This window comes from Eumetopias jubatus, unplaced genomic scaffold (genome assembly GCF_037043125.1).
Source record: "Eumetopias jubatus isolate StellerSeaLion01/CBP00866 unplaced genomic scaffold, mEumJub1_p1.0 scaffold_9, whole genome shotgun sequence".
NCBI lineage: Eukaryota > Metazoa > Chordata > Mammalia > Carnivora > Otariidae > Eumetopias > Eumetopias jubatus.
The window spans coordinates 25,238,497-25,263,127 of record NW_028274815.1 but is presented as its reverse complement, the minus strand read 5'-3'; the positions used below and the strand labels follow the sequence as shown (position 1 = coordinate 25,263,127).

General features: G+C 37.7%; 1 protein-coding gene across 3 annotated transcripts in view; it reads right to left on the bottom strand.

Moving 5' to 3' along the window:
• The window catches only part of LCLAT1 (lysocardiolipin acyltransferase 1), a 185,776-nt gene that overhangs the window by 92,303 nt on the left and 68,842 nt on the right, over positions 1–24,631 (bottom strand). For all 3 annotated transcript variants that reach the window (XM_028099439.2, XM_028099438.2, XM_088026383.1), the window contains exon 3: positions 19,402–19,600. In XM_028099439.2, the coding sequence (XP_027955240.1) occupies positions 19,402–19,600 (199 nt within the window). The remainder of the gene's footprint in view (positions 1–19,401; positions 19,601–24,631) is intronic.

Genomic DNA, 24,631 nt, shown 5'->3' with positions numbered 1-24,631 from the left:
AATAAATCTGACTTGATCATGGCAAATGATACTTTCGACATATAGCATGAAATTGGTAAAATAGAGAGTCCAGCAAACTGGATGAAGTCAAAGACACTCATGGCTTAAAGATGATTTTAGTTTTAGAGAATGTCAAATTAAAGTAGGAGGAAGCTGGGTAAGAGAGAAGAATTTTCCCTCTCTTAGGAGATAAAGTTTGGTATTAATAAACTATAAATATCTCAGTAGGAAAATACCCATTCTTTGTGCTTAATATAGAATAGTTATAAAAGCTAAGGTGACAACAATTTAGTAATTCTTAAAACTACAGGAGCAACATCTTTTTCAACAAAATATACTTTACTAATCCTTAAAATACATTAATGAAAAACAGTTAAAATGAAAAACTTGACCACATAAAATGATTATCTTTGCATCAATACAAAGGTGTTGCAGCACCTCCATGTTTACTAGTAAGGTACGCTATAATTATTGTTGCTATAGTGCACTGGCGAGGTGTACAATAGATTTTAACCGACTGTTTTTATTCAGGATCTTCAAAAACAGAAATGCTTTTATAACACCAAGGACATTTAAAATAAAATTGCAGTTAAAAAAAGAAAGTAAACAAAATAATTTAATTAAATTGCAGTTATTTCTGTAAATCAAATCGAGCAAAAAATATTTAATGTTTTAGCAAACTGATTAATATTCTAGGAGCCGAACTTATGAGTACCCTCCTACTCAGTTTCAATTATTCTGTTAAAGCAGACCACCACAGGAGCTTCAGACATACACTCACAGTCTCCGCACGCCTTTAACAAACTGAATGCATAAAAGCATTCATCAGAGGCTAACCTGTCACTTCTACTTCTCCCTGATCTCATTCCAAACAATCACATTTCACAATTTTACATATTTCCTAAAAGTCTGTCACAATTTGTGATTTTCCCAGTTTTCACCATTCTATTATGCTGCAGTTTTGGAATTAACGAACTGTATGACAATTTACTTTGAAACTAATGTCAGGTCAGGAAGATTTTAAATTTAATACACAACATGGCCACTTGTTAAATCACTATCTCTTTAATAGTTATTCCTCTTTATACTTTGGAAAGACCTCAAACTCTTATGCCACTCAAGTATAATTAATAACCCAGAAAAATCAAGAAGTCATGAGTTGTGTGGGCACAAATGGAACAAAAAGTCCATTTGCCTGGTGATTCTGTACCAGGCAAAAGGACTTTTTATGACATCTTCTGGTTAATATTTCATTAATTGTTAGTGGTTACAAAGTTGGCTAAAAATAAAAACCTTTGGATATACCACCGTTACAAACCGCTGAAATCTAACTACAGGACTTTTTTTTTTTTTTGGTTAAAATTTAATTTCTTATATCTTAGCAAACTCTAAACTCTTTAGTTAACTTTACCAAAGCTCTTTATAATCTGACCTGGAATCTAAACACTGTTAGTGATTTCTTTCCTAGCCTGTTACATTAGTCTATTACTTTTGGACTCTAGGAAAAGAACTTCCAAATTCCAAACTCTCATTCATTCTCCAACCTAGCACCACAGATATAAAATATCGTTTTTCTTTAGTCATCTGCAAATGAACTAAATAGACCAGAAAATTCTAAACATCTGGCAAGCAAACATTTATTTTAGAAATAATAATTATAAAGAGCAATATTAAATACTCCCTGAAGTCATGCCCAACTGTTAACAAGCTAAGTCTAGCACAGTCTGAAGCAGGAGATAGGTGACCACTAAGATGTTTCCATTCTTTTCCCTTTCTTTTATTTACTCCTGCAAACTCCAGCTTTAATACTCTCATTTGCAAACTGCTCTGTTGGGGGTTTGGTTTGTATTTTGTGTTTTGTTTTGGTTTCTTGCTGCCTACATTTTTGCCTTGCGTAATTTTCTTTGCACTTCTTTACAGGTTCTAAAATCTTTTTTCTCTAATCCAAAATCAGTTGTCATTAAATTTTGCATTTTCATGAAATCTCATCAAGTCTACAAATTTTTAAGAGCTAACAATGTGAAAGACCCTCTATAAGGAGCTTATAACTCATGTGGGGGGAAAATGTGCAAATGGAAAAGCTAAGAAGAAATACTTAAATAGGAACTCATGACAAGAGAAGAGAAAGGTTTGTGATGATAAAAATGACTATACCAGTGTAGAGGAGGAGGAAATAAAGGTTAGGTGGTGGGAGAACAGGTCTCTGAGACACTGGAAAAATGAGAGGTCTAACATGGACCTCTATACGGCAAGAGGTGGAAGGGTCGATGTTCTGAATGGAACTACAAAAGTAACAAGCAGCAGCAAATAACACTCTACTGGAGCTTAATCCTCATAACTACCCAATAAAGCAGTACTACTTTTTAAAACTGAAATGTAACTGATATATGACATTCATTTCAGGTATAAAACAAACTGATTCCATATAAAACAAACTGATTCCATATGTATATGTATTGGGAAAGGATCACTACAATATGTCTAGTTAACATCATTACAAATAGATACAACTGTTTTTCTGATGAGAACTTTATTCTCTCAGCAACTTTTAAGTGTTCAATACAGTATTGTTAACTATAGTCACCATGCTGTACATTTCATCCCCATAACTTATTTATTTTATGACTGGAAGTTTGTGCCTTTTGACCACCTTCAGGTATTTTGCTCGATCCCCAATCCCCAGGCTCTGGCAACCACCAATGTCTTCTCTGTATCTGAGGTTCAGTTTTTGCTAGTTTTTGTTGTTTTATTTTGTTTTTAGATTCCACATATAAGTGAGATAATATATTTGTCTTCCTCTGATTTACTTCACTTAGCATAATACCCTCAAGGTGCATCCATGTTGTCTCAAAGGCAGGGTTTACTTTATTTATGGCTAAATAATATTTCTCTGTGTGTATGTAACTCACACCATTTGTTTTTGTGGGGTTTTTTTAGTTTTAATTCCAGTGTAAACATACAGTATTCTCTTCATTTCAGGTGTACATTACAGTGATTCAACAATTCCATATATTTCGCAGTGCTCATCATGGTAAGTGTGCTCTTAGTCCCCGTCACCTATTTCACCTGTCCCCACCCTCCTCCTCTCTGGTAACCATCTGTTTGTTCTCTATAGTTAAAGAGTCTGTTTCTTGGTTTGTCTCTCTTTTCTTTCCCCTTTGTTCATTTGGGTTTTTGTGAAATCATGGTATTTGTCTTTCTCTGACTTGTTTCACTTAGCATTATATCCTCTAGAATCCATCCATATTGTTGCAAATGGCAAGATTTCATTCTTTTTATGGCTGAATAATATTCCATGATATATATACACACACGCAATGGAATATTACTCAGCCATCAAAAAGTAAAAATGGAATTGTTGAACAGATTTCTACACACATATCATGTGACTTTAACAGTCCTAGTAGTTTTTTGGTGGAATCTTTAGGGTTTTCTCTATATAGAATGAAAATGGTGAGAGTGGACATCCCTATCTTGTTCCTGACCTTAGTGGGAAAGCTCTCAGTTTTTCCCATTCTACACATTTTCATATTTTCTTATGGTCCTTTGTATTTTTGTGATATTGGGTTATTTCTCCACTTTCATGTCTGATTTTATTTGAATCCTTTTTTTTTTTTTTTTTTTTGATGAGTCTGGATTAAGATTTGTCAACTTTGTTGATCGTTTCAAAGAACCAACTCCTGGCATCATTGATTTGTTCTACTGTTTATTTCTGCTCTAATCTTTTATTACTGCCTTCCTTCTACGGGTTTTGGATTTTGTTTATTCTTCCTTTTTCTAGTTCCTTTAGGTGTCACGGGTTATGGGTGTTTTTTGTTTTTTTCCAGGTTTTTCTTGCTTCTTGAGGTAGGCCCATATTGCTATAAATTTCCCTCTTAAAGCCATTTTTGCTATGTCCCAAAGATTTTGGACTGTTGTGTTTTCCTTTTCATTTGTCTCCACATGTTTTTTTTATTTCCTCTTTGATTTTTGGTTGACCCATTCATTATTCAATAGCTTCCAGATATTTTCTTGTGGCTGATTTCTAGTTTCAGAGTGTTGTGGTCAGAAAAGATGCATGGTATGATTTTCATTTTTTTTTAATTTGTTGAGATTTGTTTTGTGGTCCAATATGTGATCTGTTCTGGAGAATGTTCCATGTGCACTTTAAAAAAGATGTGCAGGGGTACCTGGGTGGCTCAGTCAGTTAAGCATCTGCCTTCAGCTCAGGTCATGATCCCAGGGTTCTGGGATCAAGCCCCGCATTGGGCTCCCTACTCAGCGAGCAGTCTGCTTCTCTCTCCCTCTGCTGCTCCCCCTGCTTGTGTGTGCGTGCTCTCTGTCATATAAATAAAATTTAAAAGAAAGAAAGAGGATGTGAAGTCCACTGTTTCAGAAATGGAATGTTCTGAATATATCTGTTAAATCACCTGGTACAAGGTATCATTCAAAGTCACTGTTTCCTTCTTGATATTCCATTTGGATGATCTGTCCATTGATGTAAGTGGGGTTTTAAAGTCCCCTACTGTTATTGTATTACTATCAATTAGCTCCTTTATGTTTGTTATTAACTAACTGTTTCATGTATTTGGGTGCTCCCATGTTAGATGCACAAATATTTACAATGTTATATCTTCTTGGATTGTCCTCTTCATGATTATAGAGTATCTGTCTCTTGTTACACTCTTTGTTTTTGTTTTTTAAGATTTATTTATTTGACAGAGACACAGAGAGAGAGGGAACACAAGCAGGGGGAGTGGGAGAGGGAGAAGCAGGCTTCCCGCTGAGCAGGGAGCCCAATGTGGGGCTCGATCCCAGGACCCTGGGATCATGACCTGAGCTGAAGGCAGACGCTTAACGACTGAGCCACCCAGGCGCCCCTACATTCTTAAAGTCTCTTTTGTCTAAGTATTGCTACCCCTACTTTCTTTTCACATCCACTTGCATGACAAATGTTTCTTCATCCCCTCACTTTCATCTGTATGTGTCTTTAGGTCTAAAATGAGTTTCTTATAGGCAGCCTATAAGATGGGTCTTATTTTTTTAACCAATCCATCGCCTTGTATCTTTTGCCTGGAGCAATAGGTCCATTTACACTCAAAATAATTATTAATAGGTATGTATTATCATTTTGTTACTTGTTTTATGGTTATTTTTATAGTTCTTCTCTGGTCCTTTCTTCCCTTGCTCCCTTCTCCCCTTGCTCCCTTCTCTCATAAGTTGGCTTTCTTTGGTGATATTCTTGGATTCCTTTCTCTTTATTTTTTATATATCTATTACTGGTTTTTGGTTTGTGATTGCCACTAGGTTTGCAGATAACATCTTCTGCATATAGCAGTCTAAGTTAATAGTCCCTTAAGTTTGAACCTATTCTTTACTCCTCTCCCCCCTACATTTTAGGTATATAGAGTCATACTTTACCTCCTTTTTATTTTGTGAGTCACGTGACTGATTTTTTCAGGTATACTTACTTTTACCGCTTCTGTGCTTTCTACTTTTATTACTCTTACTTATGGTCTTTATTTTCCACTCTAAGAGTCCCCTTTAACATTTCTTGTATGACTGGTTTATTGGTGATGAATTCCTTTATCTTTTGTTTGTCTAGAAAACTCTCTCCTTGTATTCTGAATGATAGTCTGGCTAGACAGAGTATTCTCAGTTGCAGATCTTTTTCCTTTCAGCCCTATGAATATATTATGCCACTTTCTTCTAACCTGCAAAGTTTCTGCTGAAAAATCTACAGATAGCCTTGAGGTTTCCCTTGTATATAACTCGTTTTTTTCTTGCTGCTTTTAAAATTCTTTATCTCAGCTTTCTGACATTTTAATTGCTATGTGTCTTGGTGTGGACGTCCTTGGGTTGATTCTGTAGGGGGATCTCTATACCTCCTGCATCTGAATTTCTGTTTCCTACCCCAGATTCAGTAAGTTTTCAGCTATTATTTCTTCAGTAAATTTTCTGCCTCCTTTTCTCTTCCACTTCTGGGATCCCTATAATGCAAATGTTACTACGCTTGATGGAGTCACTGAGTTCCCTAGGTCTATCTATTTGCATAAACGTTTTTCTCTCACGTGTTCATCTTGGTTACTTTCTATTACTCTGTCCTCCAGGTCACTGATTCATCTGTTTCCTCTAGCCTGCTATTTATTCCATCTAGTGTATTCTTAATTTCATTTACTGTGTTCTTCATCTCTAATTACTTTTTTTTAAATCTCTTTGTTAAGGGTCTCACTGATGTCCTCCACTCCTCTCTCAAGTCCAGTAAATATCTTTTTGACTATTACTTACCTCCATTTCACTTAGGTCTCTTGCTGTGGTTTTGTCCTGCCCTTTCATTTGGGACATATTCCTATCTCCTCATTTTGTTACCTGTGTCTGTTTCTATGTGTTAGGAAAGTCAGCTATGTCTCCTGCTCTTGAAAGTAGTGGCCTTATGAAGAAGAGGTCCTGTAGTGCCCTACAGTACAGGGTCCCATTTACTGGAAACTGGTGACTCAGGGGCGGCTCCTATATGTGGTATGTGTGCTCTGCTGTTTTGAATAAGCTGCTTTTTCCTTCAGTCATCTGCAGTGGCTCTCTGCCAGTTTGGTCCCTGTGGTGTTAATGGGCCAGTCTAAGGCTACCTTGGGCTTGAGCTGAGTGAGACTAGGCATTTGTCAGAGATGCAGTGGCACCAAACTGCAGGGTGATATCCCCCATGTTGTCCCCTGAAAAGCTTTTGTTGGTGGGCAGGGCCTGCAATCAGACCACCTGTTGGCCCCCAGCTTGCTGCTGGGGCTGCAATCTGAGTAGTGTCAGGGAGGGCAGGAGTCACTTTGGAGTGATGGTGGCCCCTGTTGTGGCTGTTTGCACACTGCCAGGCTTGTGGCCCTGGTCTGAATGGGCTCCAGTCAAAAGTGTATTAGATAGGGTGGATATGCAATATGCTGGGGGTGGGGCACACAGTTTTAACAAGGTTTACGCACCAGTCCTCCCTAAGAGGGAACCCACTACTGCGGAGGGTACCAAGGTCCCACAAACTGTGGGATCAGGAGAGAGGTAATGGCAAGGTTTGTGCTGTCTTCTGGGGGAGGGAAAGAGCAGTTGACTTGGGAACTGAGGCAAGTCTAGCTGGAAGGGGAAGATCCGCAAAGCTAAGCAAGCTAGGCAGTAAATTTCTGCACTGCAAGTGGTCATGTGTTTATGCTGGGAGATGAGAAAGGGAAATAACTCCTGCCCACCCCTTTGTATCTGGAGGAGTCTCCCAGTGATCTCTGTCCCTCAGGGATCCTATCTGAGATTAGTAAATAATACTCCATCCCATACACCCAAGGCATTTTTCAAACTACTGCTTCTACACTCTCTCTCTCTCTCCAGGCTATTTGTTATGCTGTCTCTTTAAGGGCATGGACTCTGTTTTCTCTCACCTTCTGCCCTCCCAGTTCTCCAAGAGCTGACCCACTGATTTTTGAAATTCCAGGCTTTAAGCCCTGCTGGTTATCAGAACTCACAAAATTAGGCCCCTCTGGTTTTCAAAGCCAAATGTTATAGGGATTCATCTTCCTTGTGAGGGCTTCCTGGTGTGACAATTTCTTTCTCTCCCCTCTCTGTGCCCACAGGTCCCTCCCTCTCTCAGAGAGTCCTGTGGTTTCCCTCCCCACTGCGTCTCTGCCCTTCCTACCCTCTTCAATGTAACCTCTTCTCTCCATTTAGTTATAGAGTTTGTTCTGTCAGTCTTTGGGTTATTTTCTGGGTTATTTACCCTAATGTGAGTGTTATCTAGTTGTATTAGTGGGACAAATTGAGCTTAGGGTCCTCTTACTTCCCCATCTTCCCAGCAATCTCCTATCTCACATCTTTATCATTCATCCACTGGTGAGGATGGTATGTTGCTTCCATATCTTGACTCCTGTAAATAATACTGCGATGAACATGGGGGTGCATATATTTTTTCAAGTTAGTGTCTTCTTTTCCTTCAGATAAATACCCAAAAGTGGACTTGTGGGATCATATGGTAGCTCTGTTTTTAATTTTTTGAGGACTCTCCATATGGCTTTGCATAGCGGCTGAATGAATTTAAATTTCCACCAACTGTGCACAGGGGTTCCCTTTCTTCCATATCCTCACCAACACTATTTTTCATTTTTGACAGTAGCTACTCTAATAGGTGTTTAATGATGTATCATTATGGTTTTGATTTACATTTCCCTGATTAGTGATGTTGAGCACCTTTTCATGTACCAGTCAGCCATCTGTATGTCTTCTTTCAAAAAATGTTGACTCAGATCCTCTGCCCATTTTTTATTTTTTTTTAAGATTTTATTTATTTATTTGACAGAGACACAGCGAGACAGGGAACACAAGCAGGGGGAGTGAGAGAGGGAGAAGCAGGCTCTCCACCGAGCAGGGAGCCCAATGTGGGGCTCGATCCCAGGACCCTGGGATCATGACCTGAGCTGAAGGCAGACGCTTAATGACTGAGCCACCCAGGCGCCCCTCTGCCCATTTTTTAAATCAGATTTGCTGGGGGTTTCTTGGTGTGTTTTTGTTTGTTTTTACTTTGCTACTGAGTTACAGTTCTTTACATATTTTGTATACTAACCCACTGTCAGACATATGATTTGCAGATGTTTTCTCCCATTTGGTAGATTGCTTTTTCATTTTTTGATGGTTTCCGTCACCTGTACAGAAGATTTTCAGTTTGATGTCGTCCTTCTTTATTTTTGTTTTGTTGTCAAATCCATAAAATCATTACCAAGCAATGTTCAGGAGCTTAACGCCTATGTTTTCTTCTAGAAGTTTCATGGTTTCAGGTCTTACATTCAACTTTAATCCACTTTGAGTTAATCTTTGTGTATGTTGTAAGATAGTGGTCCAGTTTAACTCTTGCATGTGGCTGTCCAGTTTTCCCAACACCATTTATTCTTCAGTAATGTGTATTATATATTCTGCACTCCTGTCATAAATTAATTGACCATATTTGCATAGCTTTAGTTCTAGGTTCTCCATTCTGTTCTACTTATCTGTGTCTGTTTTTATGCAAATACTGCTCTGCTAACCATAGACTTGTAATATACTGTGAGACAAGGAAGTGTAATGCCTCCAGGTTTGTTCTTTCTCATGATTTTGCTTTGGCTATTTGGGGTCTTTTTTTTGGCTCCATACAAATTTTAGGATTGCTTATTTCTGTGAAAAATACCATTGAAATTTTGATAGAGATTGCACTGAATCCGTACATTGCTTTGAGTAGTATGGACATTTTAACAACGTTAATTATTCCAATCCATGAGGACCAAATACCTTTCCCTTTGTTTCTTTTCAATTTCTTTCACCATTATCTTATAGTTTTCAGTGTACAGGTTATCTCACCTCTTTGTTAAATGTATTACAAAGTGTTTTATTCTCTTTAATACAGTTATAAATGGGATAATTTTAATGTGTCTGATAGTTTATTATACAGAAATGCAAAAAAGAAATGTGACAGGTATTTGTAAAATGATTTTGTATCCTACAATTTTACTAAATTCAAGGTTTTCTACATATAATATCATGTAATCAGCAAATAGTAACCGTTTTCTTCCTTTAATTCAGATGCCATCCAATGCATCCATTGATCCTGCTGTGGCTAGGATTTCCAGTATTATGTTGAATAAAGGTGATGAGAGTGGGCATTCTTGTCTTATTCCTGATTTTAGAGGAAAAGTCTCAAGCTTCCAGCATTTGGTAACTATGATGTTAGGTATGGGCTTATCATATATGGCCTTTATGGTATTGAGATACATTCCCTCAATACCCACTTTGTTGAGAATTTTTATCATAAATGGATGCTGAATTCTGTCAAATGCTTTTTGGCATCTATTGAGATGATCTTATGATTTGTATCCCTCATTTTGTTAATGTGGTATATCACATTGGTTGATTTGCAGATGGTGTACCAACCTTGCATCCCCCAGAATAAATCCTACTTGATTATAGTGTATGAGTTCTTTAATTTTTTTTTTTTTTAATTCTCAGACTGTGGCATTTATTGAGGACAAAACTCTCATCCAAAGGTAAAATGATCACCAAAGGAATTTGTTTTATAAGCATGACTCTTAATGTAAAGTCTAGTGAATACTGGAGAAGAATATTTTGCTTTGAGAAATAAGCAGTGCATTAAAGTAGCCTGAGGATAAACGCCACTTTCTTCATGTCATGTATTCTTTTAATTTATTCCTAAGCTCACTTTGTTCATATTTTGTTGCAGATTTTCACGTGTGTTCATCAGGTATACTGGCATGTCCTTTCCTTGAGGCATCCTTACCTGGTTTTGTATGAAGGTAATGCTGGCCTCGTAAAATGACTTTGGAAGTGTTCCCTCCTATCTTCTGTTTGGAAGAGACTGAGAAGAATTGGTATTAATTCTTTAAATGTTTAGTAGAACTTACCAGTGAAGCCATCTGGTCCTGAACCTTTGTTTAATGGGAGGTTTTGGATTACCAATGAAATCTTACTGGTCTGTTCAGATTTTCTATTTCTTCATGATTCAGTCTTGCCAAGTTTTACACTTCTAGGAATTTATTTCTTCTAAGTTGTCCAATTTGGCATATAACTGTTCATAGCAGTCTCTTCTGATCCTTTGTATTTCTGTGGTATCAGTTTTTACATCTCTTCTTTCATTTCTAATTTTATTTGTGATTTCTTTTTTCTTGGGTGATTCTAGCTAAAGGTTTGTCCATTTTGATTACATTTTCCAAAAAAGTTGATTGCATTTCCAAATTGTCTTTTTACTCGGTTTCATTATTTGCACCTGATCCTTGTCATTTTCTTTCTGTACTAACTTTGGGCTTCACTTATTCCTCCTCTTCTACTTCCTTGAGGTGTAAAGTTAGGTTATTTGACATCTTTCTTTTGTCTTCATGTAGGCATTTATCACCATGAACTTCCCTCTTAGAACTGCTCTTTCCACAGCCTGGAACTCTGTTTTGTGGTATGTTATATTTCCATTTGCCTCAAGGTATTTTTTTATCTTTTGATTTCTTCTTTAAACAACATACTACTGAAGAACCGATTTGTCAATCTCCACAAATTTGCAAATTTTCCAGTTTTCTTCTTGTAATGGCTTTTAGTTTCATACTGTTGGGATCAGAAAAGATGCTTCATATGATGTCAATCTTCTTAAATTTATTGAGAGGCAAACCAAACAAGAGACTCTTAAATATAGAGAACTGGTTACCAGAGGGGATGTAAGTGGGGGGGGGGGGGGGGGGATGGGTGAAGTAGGTGATGAGGATTAAGGACTGCACTTGTGAGGAGCACCAAATGTTGTATGCAAGTGCTGAATCACTAAACTGTGTACCTGAAACTAATATTACACTGTGTTGACTAACTGGAATTTATTTATTTTTTTAAATTTTATTATGTTAGTCACCATACAATATATCATTAGTTTTTGATGTGGTGATCCACATTCCATTGTTTTCGTATAACACCCAGTGCTCCATGCAATACGTGCTCCTTAATACCCATCACTGGGCTAACCAATTTCCCCCTCCCCTCTAAAACCCTGTTTGTTTCTCAGAGTCTATAGTCTCTCATGGTTCATTTCTCCCTCCAATTCTGCCCCCCTTCATTTTTCCCTCCCTTCCCCTGTGGTCCTCCACGCTATTCCTTATGTTCCACATATGAGTGAAACCATATGATAATTGACTCTCTGCTTGACTTCTTTCACTTAGCATAATCCCCTCCAGTCCCAACCATGTTGATGTAAAAGTTGGGTATTCATCCTTTCTGATGGCTGAGTAATATTCCATTGTACATATGGACATCTTCTTTCTTTAATTTTTTATTGTTATGTTAATCACCATATATTACATCATTTGTTTTGGTGTAGTGTTCCATGATTCATTGTTTGTTCATAACACCCAGTGCTCCATGCAGAATGCGCCCTCCTTAATACCCATCACCAGGCTAACCCATCCCCCCACCCTCCTCCCCTCCAGAACCCTCAGTTTGTTTTTCAGAGTCCATCATATCTCCTGGTTCGTCTTCCCCTCTGACTTACTCCCCTTCATTCTTCCTCTCCTGCTATCTTCTTCTTTTTCTTTTTTCTTAAAATATGTTGCGTTATTTGTTTCAGAAGTACAGATCTGTGATTCAACAGTCTTGCACAATTCACAGCACTCACCGTAGCACATACCCTCCCCAATGTCTATCACCCAGCCACCCCATCCCTCCCACCCCCGACCACTCCAGTAACACTCAGTTTGTTCCTGAGATTAAGAATTCCTCATATCAGTGAGGTCATATGATACATGTCTTTCTCTGATTGACTTATTTCACTAAGCATAACACCTTCCAGTTCCATCCACGTCGTTGCAAATGGCAAGATCTCATTCCTTTTGATGGCTGCATAATATTCCATTGTGTATGTATACCACATCTTCTTTATCCATTCATCTGTCGATGGACATCTTGGCTCTTTCCACAGTTTGGTTATTGTGGACATTGCTGCTATAAACATTGGGGTGCACGTACCCCTTCGGCGGACCACATCTTCTTTATCCATTCATCTGTTGAAGGGCATCTCAGCTCTTCCCACAGTTTGGCTATTGCGGACATTGCCGCTGGGAACATTGGGGTGCATATAACCCTTCTTTTCACTACATCTGTGTCTTTGGGGTAAATACCCAGGAATGCAATTGCTGGGTCATAGGGTAACTCTATTTTTAAATTTTTGAGGAACGTCCACACTGTTTTCCTAAGTGGCTGTACCAACTTGCATTCCCACCAACAGTGTAAGAGGGTTCCCCTTTCTCCACAACCTCTCCAACATTTGTTGTTTCTTTCCCTGTCCATTTTTGCCATTCTAACTGGTGTAAGGTGGTATCTCAATGTGGTTTTGATTTGAATTTCCCTGATGGATAATGTTTTTCATGTGTCTGTTAGGCATTTGTATGTCTTCTTCAGAGAAGTGTCTTTTCATATCTTCCCATTTTTTGACTTCATGATTTGTTTTTTGGGTGTTGAGTTTGAGAAGTTCTTTATAGATCTTGGATACCAGCCATTTATCTGTAGTGTCATTTGCAAATATCTTCTACCATTTTGTTTTCTTGACTGTTTCCTTTGCTGTGCAGAAGCTTTTATCTTGATGAAATCCCAAAAGTTCATTTTTGCTTTTGTTTCACTAGCTTTTGGAGATGTATCTTGAAAGAAGTTGCTGTGGCCGATGTCAAAGAGGTTACTGCCTATGTTCTCCTCTAGGATTTTGATGGATTCCTGTCTCACATTGAGGTCTTTCATTCATTTTGAGTTTATCTTTGCGTATGGTGTTAGAGAATGGTCGAGTTTCATTCTTCTGCCTGTGGCTGTCCAATTTTCCCAGCATCATTTATTGTAGAGACTGTCTTTTTTCCATTGCATGTTTTCTCCTGCTTTGTCGAAGATTCTTTGACCATAGAGTTGAGGGTCCATATCTGGGTTCTCCATTCTGTTCCATTGGTCTATATGTCTGCTTTTGTGCCAGTACCATGCTGTCTTGGTGATCACAGCTTTGTAATAAAGCTTGAAATAGGGCAACGTGATGCCCCCAGCATTTTCTTTTCCAACATTTCCTTGGCGATTTGGGGTCTTTTCTGATTCCATACAAACTTTAGGATTGTTTGTTCCAGCACTTTGAAAAATGTCATTGGAATTTTGATCGGGATGGCATTGAAGGTATAGATTGCTCTGGGTAGCATAGACATTTTAACAATGTTTATTCTTCCGATCTATGAGCATGAAATATTTTTCCATCTTTTTGTGTCATCTTCAATTTCTTTCATGAGTGTTCTGTAGTTCCTAGATTATAGATCCTTTACCTCTTGGGTTAGGTTTATTCCGAGGTATCTTATGGTTTTTGGTGCTATTGTAAATGGAATCATTTCTCTAATTTCTCTTTCTACAGTTGGCGTTGTTAGTGTGTAAGAAAGCAACTGATTTCTGTGCACTGATTTTGTATCCTGCCACATTACTGAATTGTATGAGTTCTAGTAATTTGGGGGTGGAGTCTTTTGGGTTTTCCACATAAAGTATCATGTCATCTGCGAAAAGAGGGAGTTTGACTTCTTTGCCAATTTGAATACCTTGTATTTCTTTTTGTTGTCTGATTGCTGTTGCCAAGACTTCTGGTACTATGTTGAACAATAGTGGTGAGAGTGTGCATCCTTGACGTGTTCCTGATCATAAGGAAAAGGCTCTCAGCTTTTCCCCATTGAGGATGATATTTGCTGTGGGTTTTTCATAGATGGATTTTATGAACTTGAGGAATGTTCCCTCTATCCCTATACTCTGAAGAGTTTTAATCAGGAGAGGATGTTGTATTTTGTCAAAGGCTTTTTCTGCATCAATTGAGAGGACCATATCGTTCTTCTCCCTCCTCTTATTAATGTGTTCTATCACATTGATTGATTTGCGAATGTTGAGCCACCCTTGCATCCCGGGGATAAATCCCACTTGGTCGTGGTGGATGATCCTTTTAATGTATTGTTGGATCCTATTGGCTAGGATTTTGTTGAGGATTTTGGAATCCATATTCATCAGGGATATCGGTCTGAAATTCTTTTTGATGGGGTCTTTGCCTGGTTTGGGGATTAAGGTAATGCTGGCCTCATTGAATGAGTTTGGAAGTTTTCCTTCTGTTTCTATTTTTTGAAACAGCTTCAGTAGAATAGGTATTGTTTCTTCTTTGAATGTTTGGTAGAATTCTCCAGGGAATCCATCAGGCCCTGGACTCTTGTTTTTTGGGAGGTTTTTGATCACTGCTTCAATCTCGTTACTGGTTATTGGCCTATTCGGGTTGTCAATTTCTTCCTGTTTCAGTCTTGGCAGCTTATAGGTTTCCAGGAAGGCCTCCATTTCATCCAGATTGCTCAGTTTATTGGCATAGAGTTGTTGATAATAATTTCTAACAATTGTTTCTACTTCCTTGGTGTTAGTCGTGATCTCTCCCCTTTCATTCATAATTTTATTAATTTGGGTCCTTTCTCTTTTCTTTTGGATAAGTCTGGCCAGTAATTTATCGATCTTACTAATTCTTTCAAAGAAATAGCTTTTAGTTTTGTTGATCTGATCTACTGTGTTTCTGGTTTCTAATTCATTGATCTCTGCTTTAATTTTAATTATTTCTCTTCTAATTCGTGGCTTAGGCATCGTTTGTTGCTTTTTCTCTAGTTCTTTAAGATGTAGAGTTAGTTGGTGAATTTGGGATTTTTCTATTTTTTTGAGTGAGGCTTGGATGGCTATGTATTCCCCCCTTACGACCGCCTTTGCAGTATCCCATAGGTTTTGGACCAATGTGTTTTCGTTCTCATTGTTTTCCATGAATTGTTTAAGTTCTTCTTTGATTTCCTGGTTGACCCAAACATTCTTGAGCAGAGTGGTCTTTAGCTTCCAAGTGTTTGAATTTCTGCCAAATTTTTTCTTGTGATTGAGTTCCAGTTTTAAAGCATTGTGGTCTGAGAATATGCAGGGAATAATCTCAGTCTTTTGGTGTCGGTTGAGACCTGATTTGTCACCCAGTATGTGATCTATTCCGGAGAAAGTTCCATGTGTACTCGAGAAGAATGAGTATTCCGTTGTTTTAGGCTGGAATGTTCTGTATATATCTATGAGGTCCATCTGGTCCAGTGTGTCATTCAAAGCTCTTGTTTCTTTGTTGATTTTCTGCTTAGATGATCTGTCCATTGCTGCGAGTGGAGTATTGAGGTCTCCTACAATTAATGTATTGTTATCAATATGACTCTTTATTTTGGTTAACAGTTGGCTTATGTAGATGGCTGCTCCCATGTTGGGGGCATAGATATTTACAATTGTTAGATCTTCTTGTTGGATAAACCCTTTAAGAATGATATAGTGTCCTTCTGTGTCTCTAACTACAGACTTTAGTTTAAAATCTAATTTGTCTGATATAAGAAATGCTACCCAGCTTTCTTTTGAAGTCCGCTGGCATGGAAGATGGATCTCCATCCCTTCACTTTCAGTCTGGATGTATCTTTAGGTTCAAAAGGAGTCTCTTTTGGACAGCATATGGATGGGTCCTGTCTTTTTATCCAATCTGCAACCCTGTGCCGTTTTATGGGAGCATTTAGGCCATTCACGTTGAGAGTGATTATTGAAAGGTATGAATTGTCATCATGTGGCCCTGTGAAGACGTTGTTTATATAGATTGTCTCTGTAAATTTCTGTTGTATATCACTCTTGGGGTCTTTCTCCTTTTATAGACCCCTTAATATTTCTTGCAGGGCCGGCTTAGTGGTCACATATTCTTTCAGTTTCTGCCGGTCTTGGAAGCTCTGCATCTCTCCATTCTAAATGACAGCCTTACCGGATAAAGTATTCTTGGTTGTATGTTCTTCTCGTTTACTACCCTGAATATGTCTTGTCAGGTCTCTGTGGATAAGTCTGACGTTATTCTGATGTTCCTCCCTCTGTACGTAAGGAATCTCTTCCCCCTAACTGCCCTTAAGATGGTTTCCTTGGTTCTAAGATTTGCAAGTTTTACTATTACATGCCAGGGTGTTGTTTTCCTTGATCTTGGGAGGGGTCCTCTCTGCCTCTAGGACACGAATGTTTGTTTCATTCCCCAGATTAGGGAAGTTATCAGCTACGATTTGCTCAAATATATCTTCTAGGCCTCTCTCTCCACTCCCTCCAGGATTCCAATAATTCTGACATTGGAACGCTTCATGGTGTCACTTATTTCTCTGATTCTATTTTCATGGATTCTGAGTTGTTCTTCCCTGGCCTCCCCTTTTCCCTTTTTATCTATTAAATTGTCTTCCAGGGCACTTATTCGTTCTTCTGCCTCACTCACCCTAGCAGTTAGAGTATCTAGATTAGATTGGATCTCATTGATAGCATTTTTAAGTTCTGCCAATTCAGCTTTCATTTCTGCCCTTAGAGACTCTATGCTGCCATTAATTGATTTCTCCATTCTAGCTATTGTCTTCACAATTGCTAGCCTGAATTTCATCTCCGACATCTTGGTTATATCTGCATCCATTTGTAAATCTGATGCATAAGTCATTATCTCTGAGTCTTCTCTATTTTGGGGGTTCCTAGTCATTCTGTTGATGGTGGTCTTGGACTAAGAAATAGCACAAGCAAAAGCATCTTCAAAAAGTCTAATACTAAGTTCCAGAATACTGAACACAGGTCAGGACATACTGGTTCACAGCACATGCTATAGGGAAATGATATAGAAAGATAGTGTGACTTGAAGATGCAACCTCAGAGAAGCATTGCTTTTGAAGGAGAAGCAGATACAAAGAGAAGAGTTAGCTCCCCATAGAGGTGTGGCAGTGAGGAAAACAAGGAAATTAAAGATCCTGCAGGAAGAAAAAGAGGGGCAAAAAATAATAGCCTTTCCTCACCCCTCCCCCAATAAACCTACAAAAAACTGCCATACAATAATTGTATATCTATAAAAGAAATCTCTTAAGGGCAGAACTGAAAAATCCAAAACCTACACTGTAACATGACACTCTTCAACTGCATGAAATGTCCTCAAATAAACATTTGGGAGTATGGGGGCAAAAAACCACTTTGAGAAATACAAAGAACAATAGTGGTCAAGAAGACAAGAAAAAAACATAAGGGGAATGGATTGAATTAAAAAAAAAAAAGGACAAGAAGGCAAAATCCTACCAGAAATGTATAGGAAAAGAGAATTAAAATGAGGAAAAAAAAATCAAAGTAGTTGAAATGGAAGGTAGTCAAAGGAGGTCTGACATATATATAATTAGAGCCCCTAAAGAAGACAATTGGAAGTATAACCCAAGAAAATATTTTGGGCAAAAATGAGGACATGAGAGACACTTCCAGGATGACAGCATGAGTAGCTCCACAGACCAGCTGCCCAGTGAAATGGTGAAAATCCTAAAACAACAGTCATTTAGAGTCTCTGGAAATTCAAGAAAGTTTACCAAGATTTGTTAAGAACAATGAGAATCTGTAGCATTTGAAACAACACATTTTCTTTTCCTTCCATCCCCCAGTTTAGTCAGACAGAAACTTCACTCCAGACTGGCACAGCCAAAAAAAAAACAGGCCTCCCTCCCTCTCTGGCTCCTCATTGGATGGCTTTCTTCCCCAAGTCCTCACTATCTTCACTGGAATAACTTCATATTGATTATACAATGACTGGGCTCTGTGGTTTTCAGGGAAGCAAATTAAGCTAGAAGTCTGTGGTAAAGTAAAAATTTTACATCTGTATATGAAGGAACAACGAATTTGAAGTACAAGAAAAATGGCTGCATTATCACTTAATGCCAAAGTTTTATTTCCATTTAATATAGTACGTATTTAAAGCCTGCATTCTCCAGTTAGGTATTACTTTGACTTGAACCTAAATACAGAATATTTATGTCCTATTGTGAAATTAACTTTAGAGCCAACATGTTGAGGCAGGATCTAGGAACCATTAAATTTTCTCTTTTAATGTCATATATACTATTTAACAGGCTTGGCGGGTCCACATTTAATTTATTTGAGCTTATATTAAAAAACATATAACAAAAAATGAACATGATGAGCATGTGTGGGTCATGCTACAGCATCGCGGGGAGGAGTAAATATGTGGAGATTTAGAATGTGTTCTAACTTAAGTTGCTACTAACTTAAAATAAGACTACTTGCAGTTTCATGCTAGTTTTATGGGGATGTTAACCCTAAAGGAAGTTGCCTAAGAAATCGGGAGTGTCCGGGGAGTATAAACCTCCTTACTAGTCCATCCTGAGGAAAACACCTACCTTTTTGCCCTCACAAATCCTCAACCATTTCAGTACACTGATAAGGGCATAGTTTAGAAGGCAAAGAATTCAAATAATCAATGTTACAGTGGAAACCACAGAAGTAGAGATGTAATAGATAAAGCTGTCAGGGAGTTTTCATATACCCATATGTGAATAGCTGGTTTAATACATATATAGTCTGCTCCCCACCCCATTTCACATTAAGGGGAGGAAGATTAAGTTGTAACATGCAATGCTGAAATATCCCTACCTGTCTACCATATGAAATGTTGCACTGCTAAGAATTCTTCCAAAAAAAAAAAAAAAAAACTGGATTAGGAAAGTTCAGAAAATACCAGCAACTAGTAGTGTCCAATTAATATTTGTTAGATGAATGTGAATGAGTCAGTTCATTTTTTTCTGGCCGAAATTACCAGAAGCATGATATGCAATACTGAACTATTAATTCATATTCTTCAAAGTGTCGGTCTCTCTGGGACCATATCTTGAGAGGAGCTTATTTTCTCAACATTAAATATTTCAAAAAAGATTAAAATAATCTGTTGTGATCCATGTTTTTAGGCTAGTGAGAAAAAAATGGGAATGACTTTAATATTCTGTAGTTTTAGGGTGGGGGTCGGGGAGTAACATATTAAATGAATGAACAACTTAAAATGATTTGTGAATAACCTACCAAATCCAGGAACACTTTTGAGACTAGCTTTGAGGCAAATTTTCTCCAATCTGAGGTAGCTATATCTCATCAGACAGTTCCACAGGAACAGCCAGTCCATTCTTGTCCGATGATTCATGATAATGACACTTCTTTCCCCAGGAACAAACGCATCACCTGTTATAATCACTTTTATACCAAAAATGGTCTCCAGCAATGCCTAAGGAATAAATAATACAGACATGTAACAATTGAAAATAGTGTTTCTCAAGATTACTGCTTCTATAATCTGGAAGAATGAGAATACAAAGGCCCTGTTTCTATTTTTAGTTTTATTTACGTTTCTGACAGTTTCCTAATTAAATGCTAACTTTCACTGAAATCTTCAGGATATATTTTTAACTTAAAAAGTGTAAAAGACATGCAAGAAGATTCCACTGTGTAATTTTTTAAGGTTATAGATATATAAGATTATTACTTTCTAGAAAGGATAATTAACACCGAGTATAGGGCTGAGGGAACAGAAAGTCAAAATTTTCATTTTATACCTTTCTGTATTACCTTTTTAAACACATATACATATCTAACAATATATAAAGAATAAAATATATGTTTATAAAGTTCTGCAGCCTGGCATCTTCTAGGTAGAAGATGCTCAAGTATTTGTTGAATTTAACTTTTCTGATAACCAGACATGTAATATATAGAAGAAAATAGAAGAAAACTGATTTCAATCCCTTATTGCAAATAATTTTTAGGTGAAAAATTTACTAGTTAAAATATGACTTCACTATTAACGAGAGAAAACTGGTCCAAGGCAGAGAAGACATCATGAAAACCTTTATAGAAGTGTAGAGCCGTACAATGGAATATGAAGCAACAATGAAAGTAAATGAACTACAACAACACGGATGGCACCCAACCAGCATAATGCTGAGAGAAGCAAAAATTCTAAAGAACAGCAAGGAAATGACTATCTTCTCAGCCCTCCAGCAAACCACCTGCCTTCTGATACTCTAGTTCTTGACCTGTTTGATAGTTACACTTTAATAGATCATTTTAAAGTGTGCATTTGTTTTACTAACTTTGGATACATATGACACAGATGAGTAGAACTTCAAAACAAACATAGGACCAAGGGAAAAAAAAAGGTTAAAAGGAGTATTAGCTAAGGAAAAGTCAGGAATGTTTTATGTCCAAAGAATTACGGAATTACTTTCCCAGAGCTGAGATTCACTTTAGGGCATGAGTGTTTAACCTAACATCAAGTCCCTGAAGGATGGCCTTCAAGGGGTAAATATGAACACCTCTTGAAAATGTATACACGGGTACTTTGCTAAATGCCTGCACTTTTCATCAGATTTTCATAAGGGTCCGTAACCACTCAATTATAACCCCCGCTCCAAAGTCTTGGGAAGCCAAGTCTCTATGTAGAAAGACTTCCTGACAGGGAGGATCATGGCAGAGTCCTCTAGGATTGGACCCGCAGCAGGAAATGTCTCTAAGTATATAGGACTATCACCTCCCAAAGTGAATCACTGAATTATGTATGTCAGCCCAGAAGATGTGTGAAGTCACCATCTAGGGCTTATTAATTTGGATCTGCTCCATTCCACTTTCCAAATGATACAGTTTTTACAAAGAACTGAAATGCACGATGCCCTTCCCTTAACCAGTAGGAAGATAAATTTGCTAACTGTGTGTTGTACCACAGAAAAGAGTTAAAAATCTTAAAAGCCTATAAATCACAAACCTTAACCTTCACCTTTTAAGTGCAATTTCTAATATGTCTATCCCGTGGGTCCCAAATGTCAAAATAAATCCAGACTGTTTGTCCAGGAGCATATCGTATGGCGTTCTCTCCCTTGCCATCCAGCACTTCATCAGAATGTGCCTGAAAGTTATATATAACCTTTTGGACAGCCTAAATCTGAAACTCACATTAATCATTTGTAATACCAGACAAGACCTATCTAGTCAATTTATAGCTCCTGCAAAGGCAGAACTACAAATATTTACTACACAGAGATAAGGCTGTAACGTCTCTAAATTGCAGAAATCAAATAAACATTAAAAGCTGTTATAGAAAAAATGAGAACAGTGTTTTTTCTAGTCTAGAACATAACCTAGTATGTTATGAAGAAAAACTAATCTTATAAAATTTAATAATGCTTTACAGAAGCAATTTCTGAGAATCTTATATAGACCACTCATTACTACCTCCAAGTGTTCTACCGTGTCTGAAAACACAAAGATGAGAGGTTCCCCCTCAGGATCACAGAGAATCAGTTTTGCCATCACGCCCCAAGCTCTCACTTATCATTCCAGTGAATATTTAGTCTGAGGTAAAACCAACTCTCTGGCGCTCCCCATCTCCCAATCTGCTTAGGCTTTTCAGACTCCACTTAGGCCCAGCTCCTCAAATCCTTAGCTATTTAAAGCCTTGAAATCCCAAGTCATTCATCAAACACGGTACCCCTTCTCTTAGCGGCAGTCTAGGCAGAAATGGCAGAAATTATACTCTCTGTTGAACACCTGTTTTGTTCTAGGATTGGACTGGAATCAGCAGGCTGTGGAAGAGACTTGTGTCCTAGGTGGGGAGTTAGCAAATGATCTCTCAATTCCTGAGTCATGACTAGGGTGAAAGGACAGAACTCCAAATAATTTTCATAATCCCAGGTTATTAGCTAACAACTGGACTGTTGGAAAGACTCCAAATTTTGAGACGCAAAAAGTGCACTGGGCACATGCAAAGTCTGACCTTGACAATATTGATTATGCTGAACAGAACTGTCCTAAAATGAAATGAATAAAGACCTACACTCCCCACTGTAGTTATGTACCAAGAGAGACTGGTCACTCTGCAGACTGTTCTGGAAGGAATTCTTACACAGATAGGTTAGACTAGGTGGCCTCCAACTCTAAGATTCTAGAAGATTTTACTGTGGTACCGCATTTAACACACAAAATGTGCTCCTTAAAAATGGTAAGAGAAGAAAAATCTTGCCAATGAAATAATTTTAATGCACAAGAGATGCTTACAAAAGAGATCACGTTATGATTATTTCTGTGAAGTAATTAGTTTAAGTGCATTTACCTAATCTATTATTAGTGAACATTTTTTTAACTGGGATTGCTTAAAATAAACTATGTGTATAGCAAAGACTAAATTCTCACTGAGTAAAAAAAATTATTTGCTTCTAATTAAAACTCCTTTAGCATCCTGTAAAAGTGTGAAATAAAAGGTCATAAAAGACACCCTGACAATTTTTTGTAACCTAGTTATAAGGCATTCAACTTCTATAAATTTCTTAGCTGAAAGACTCTGCTTGATATACCCTTACTCAGAATCAAGGCAGTGAGTTAAACAGGTAATAGAAGTTTTTTCAAATATACACTAATTTAATACTACAGTGGTGGTTGAATTTTGCGTATGTATTATGTTCTGAGCTCAGGTAATAAAGCAAAAGTCAGGAAGAGCTGAAACTTAACCCTTGAAAATCTCTCAGAAAGGTATCTCAGGGAGACCAGTACACTAAATAAATCCAGCTCAGCCAGTTTTTTCTGAAGACTGTTGCAACAGCTTTCTCCAGCTGACCATCAGATGAAGTGACTGGTATACATGCTGTTTGAAACACAAGAATTATACTCAGTACAGCACCCCTCACATTTCCCATTTCCTCTCATTTTCAGTGGAGGTGGGGGCAACCCTAGATTTAAAAAAACAAACAAAAAAACGGCATTCTTATCTTTCCACTCTTCCCTCATCCACCTTAGTGCGTGTAATTGGGAGTTGTATAAAGACTTGTACCATAGTGTATGGTGTAATGCTGTGTGATAGTAACAGTACGAAGAGTAATAGCAGAAGCAGCTATGGCAGAATTTGTCTGGTGAAGTCCAGCATTTCCTCCAGAGTAATAGATTTTAGTTATGTACCTAGCTGCCCAGAGGAAAGACCATATTTCCCAGATGTTATTACAGCCATTCGCTGTTCCCTCCAACGCGGTGAGCAAGAGAGATAGCTGCTATTTGTAATTCACTGATTTAAAAGAAAGCACTTGCTCTGGACTTCCTCCCAGACCCACCTCCTGCAGAGTGGGGCAAAAAAGTGGTAGTGACCAGTCCTGACCATATAAGAGAGTATTATGCCAGGCTGGGTGGAAAGAATCTGAGTCCCTGAATGACATCAGGGAGAGAGCTACCCTGCCAATTACTCAAGCCACTGTATTCTGAAAAGGCTATATTGACTACCTCATTTCATCATCAGAATAACTGTCTGAGATAAGTAGGTAGTATTAGAACCCCCGTTTTTCAAATGAAAAGAGAAGTTTAGGGAGGCTAAGTAGCTCCGCCAAGTTCAAACGACTACAAAGTGGTAAGGCCAAGAGTGAAACCAAATGTCTGTACCAATAAGCACTCTACTTACATTGGCTCTGCAAGGAAAATAGACTGATTGTGGACACTAAAGCATTGCAATTGCAATGATTCCTACCAATGTAGTAACTACAAGAAAATTTTCAAAACCCTTCAGGTTTTCGTAGAGAGAAGTAGCCAAAAATGTGATTCATATTCAAAAGATTACACACTGGAAAATTTAAGACATTAAATAAAATGAAATGTAAAACAATGTATGATTACTACCAAAAAATCATTTACCTCTCAATGTTTGCCTTAGGATCAGATACACAATGCTGAATCTGGAATGGCTCACTCCGATTTCATTTTACAGATGATAAAATAAAAATCTTAAGAAAGTTATGTAATTGACTTGAAAAAAGTTAAAAGTTTTCTAAATGAAATGTCTGGTTTTATAATGACTATAAATAGCTTATAGAGGACTTTTTAGAAATATCTACTTTTGACAGTTAACCTTATGTGAACTGGGCATTATGTGCTTATTTTACTTAATATAAGTATGATATTTTATGGAAAAATACTCATTTTGTAAATAAGTCAGTCCTAGTGGGTAAGCAACACCACAAAACAAATAATCCCTATTAAATGGCCTGTTTGAAGGCTGCAATGAAACAATGGACTTCATATCTTTAAAGCTAATTTAAAAATCTACCTCTAAAAACTTCATGGTCTGAGAAGTCACCTTCTGTCCTCTAACAAAGGAGGCAGTCTCTCAGGCGAATGAAAGAAACTAGTCAAGCTGTGTATATCTACAAGTAGGCAGAACACTATTACCTCCACGAGGCCAAAAGTCCTATCTGTCCTGTTTGTCATTACCTTCTAGCAATATGCTTGG